We start from the raw sequence: 3,093 nt of genomic DNA, 5'->3' as shown, positions 1-3,093 counted from the left end.
GCATTGTAAGCGCAATCAAAGCTTTATGGGAGTAACCCAGTTGGAAATTTTAATGCTGATTCCCAAATAAACTGTTAACAAATTTAACTGTTAACATCGACGTCAGTGCTGAGGCACTACTGCGCTGAATCTTTGCCTAATGACAGGAGATACTAACTTCGTCTTGTCCTGAAAGTTGTAGAACAGAGGTTGCAGTTGCCGCTGTCATGCCCTAGTAACTATACGCTATTATAAAAGATTACACCTTAGCAGGTCAGTTCTGCAGCTCTTACTACCATCTCTATCATCAGATAAAAGATAATCTAGCTGTAACCTCTATTGGTTCGAAAAGCTCGAAAAGGTCTCTTCCAATTCCTACGGGACTGCTTTGATGGACGCGAAGCTTATTAGTATCCCCTCTCAAATTCAGAAATCGCGACGCATAGGCAGCTATTTTTCGTGCTGTGGAAAGCGGTTTTGAAATCGACAATCAGACGGTGTGTGTCGAACCTCATGGGTCCTTTCCTAGAATTGGCGTACGACGAATACCTGGTCCATGATTTACCAAATCTAAACTGTCGGCTCTAAAGCCAGACGCTGGATATGAACTTGAAGGTTGATCCTGTGGTAGTTGGCGTACATGGCGAAGTCGCCTTTTTGATGGAATGGGCATAGCATACGTAAATTCCAGTCGTCGGCCATGCTTTAATCGGATCTTATTCGGCATAAGCTTTAATGATTGTATCTTGTCAGCTCCTCGTTGCTGTACTTGAATAGCTCAGCTGGCACGCCATCAGCTATGTCGCCTTTCATGCGCGAAATTTTTATTGGTATCTGGGCATAGTCGGGTAGTAAGACATCAACTCCGTCGTCTTCGAAGAGTTCTTTTCTAACATAAGCACGATCTGCACATCGGGCACTAGGTCGCCGTGTTCCTACAGGAATTCGAAAATACATGAATTAAGGATACATTTATTTACTGGATTCATTTATTTGGATCCGTGAGTGCAACTCTGGTAGATCGCCAACATCTTTTCCTAAAAAAAAAACGTTACACAAATTTAAAATTTCTTTAAAATTAATCAGTTTAAATTGCGACTCAAAGCAGAAAGAATAAAAATTTTACAATGAAAAGTTAATTGAATCTCGACTGCTGTGACAATGACCTTAAGTCATTCCCCTGAACTGACTTTGAACGCTGTTCGCGAAGGCGTTCATGCTTTTAGCCGTAAAATAGCAAGGAAGCAATATGCTGACTGGCATTTTAAAGTGAATGCTGGCGCTTGCGGACGAGCAACAACATAAAGTATAGCAAGAAAAAGCATAAAAAAAAAATAAAAAAAATATATGCGGAACGCTATTATTTTAATAAAAATAAAAAATGTGGTCATACAGTTTGCTTCAACTTTTTATGCCACTAAAATTCTAAAGAGCTACACGGTAGCTGAATTTCAATTTACTGTTTGTACATATATTTCTTTTCATTTGTACAACTACTATTTATGTATTTCTTTTTCATACTTACTACATACTTGTGTGAGTTTAATGGACAGCATACATCAATTTTCGATTAGTTTTTATTCTATGCTCCAATTGAAATTGAATAGAACAAGTTTTACTCAATCAGAAATTTGCGTCAGCAATGGAATTAACACAATTTGATTTACATAAATATTTTTGTTTATTTTTCTAACTTTTCCCACGCCTTCGCAATCCACTTCTATAAAAGCGCTTACACCTTTGTGACTATGTATGTATACATTTACATATGTATGTATATATTTACATATGTATGTATGTGACTGTGCACACTAATCTATGTATTTGCATTTAAATATATGTAGATATGTACATACATGCTGCTACTTCAATTTTGCTTGCAACAATTTCAAAGCTCACGTCGTGTTCTAAAATGGGCGTAGCGAATTACGCGCTTAGCTCCGGTGAACACATTTACATGGTCTATTTTGCCTACAGCAGCCGACAATTGCCGCTTTGCAATGTTTGCTATCCACTCATGGATCGACAATAAATTAATAACTTGTTAGTTTTCAAATTTTTATGTTTATTTTTTTTTGCCATTTCCCCAGGCTAAGTTGGTAATGGAAGTGACTGCAGGTTGGCTTATGACAGTTTAAAATTATTTACTCAAAGTTCCAAGAAGATACCTAGTTCTATGCTGCAACTAGAGCTCTAATTCATCAAACCTCAAGTATAAATATTTTCATCGACAGCCAGGAGGCAGCCATTAAGGCAGCAATGGCTATAACGATAAACTCGCTTTGTGCGCGACAAGACAGAAATAGGATAGACGATCTCTGCGCTAATAGAACTAGACATCGCAATGAGATCGAAACCAATGTCACTGTGGCAAACATTAATATCCACAGCTAAGATCATGCTTCGCTCTGGCAATGCAAAAACCACCAACTCTCTTTTAACCGATGCAAGGGTGGATCGCAAGACAGAAAAGTTGGCGTATTTCCGGCAGACTGCCCCACACCATTTCCCGTTCAGGATGTTTTAAAGAAACACATTATCATTACTTTTACCATTACCACTACCATTGCCATTGTCATTACCCATACAATTATCATTATCATTATCATTACCATTACTATTACCATTACAGTTGCCAATATGTTTACCCCTACTATCATTACCATTAGCATTACCACAACCATTACTATTCCCTTGCCATTTACATTTTGCATTATCACTACCATCATTACCATTAGCATTAGCACAATCATTACCATTACCGTAATTATAACTTATTATTACCATTACGACTACCCTTACCATTATCATTATCATTAATAGTTATTGGCATTGGCATCACCATTACCAAAATCATTACCAAAATATTTACCATTTCCAAAACCATTACCATTACCAAAACCATTACCATTACCAACTACCATTGCGATTGCCATTACAAACAACAATACCAAATTATGCTTAATACTTATGCATATGTACATATCGCACATGATCTTCAAAAGTGACACATCTCAAAATTTGGCATTTTTGAAATTAAAATGTACACAGAGCTTGTATTTACCTCTCAGCAAAAGCCGAAGAAAATTTTTGTTATAATTTGTTGAAAAACCC

At 37.0% G+C, this 3,093-nt stretch overlaps 1 protein-coding gene across 1 annotated transcript; it reads right to left on the bottom strand.

The window, feature by feature from the left end:
* Positions 1 to 711: 711 nt before the first annotated feature.
* On the bottom strand, positions 712 to 2,766 carry LOC108368805 (N66 matrix protein-like). Its single transcript, XM_017623721.1, has 3 exons — positions 2,532 to 2,766; positions 960 to 1,016; positions 712 to 914 (listed from the first exon to the last, which is right to left on the bottom strand). The coding sequence occupies exons 1-3, from the start codon at positions 2,764 to 2,766 to the stop codon at positions 712 to 714; spliced, it is 495 nt and encodes a 164-aa protein (XP_017479210.1).
* Between the last annotated feature and the right edge of the window lie 327 nt (positions 2,767 to 3,093).

This window comes from Rhagoletis zephyria, unplaced genomic scaffold (genome assembly GCF_001687245.7).
Source record: "Rhagoletis zephyria isolate East Lansing unplaced genomic scaffold, Rhagoletis_zephyria_1.1 Rzeph_scaffold_03325, whole genome shotgun sequence".
Lineage (NCBI taxonomy): Eukaryota > Metazoa > Arthropoda > Insecta > Diptera > Tephritidae > Rhagoletis > Rhagoletis zephyria.
Note: the sequence above shows the minus strand (reverse complement) of the source record. Positions and strands in the feature narration are given on the sequence as shown.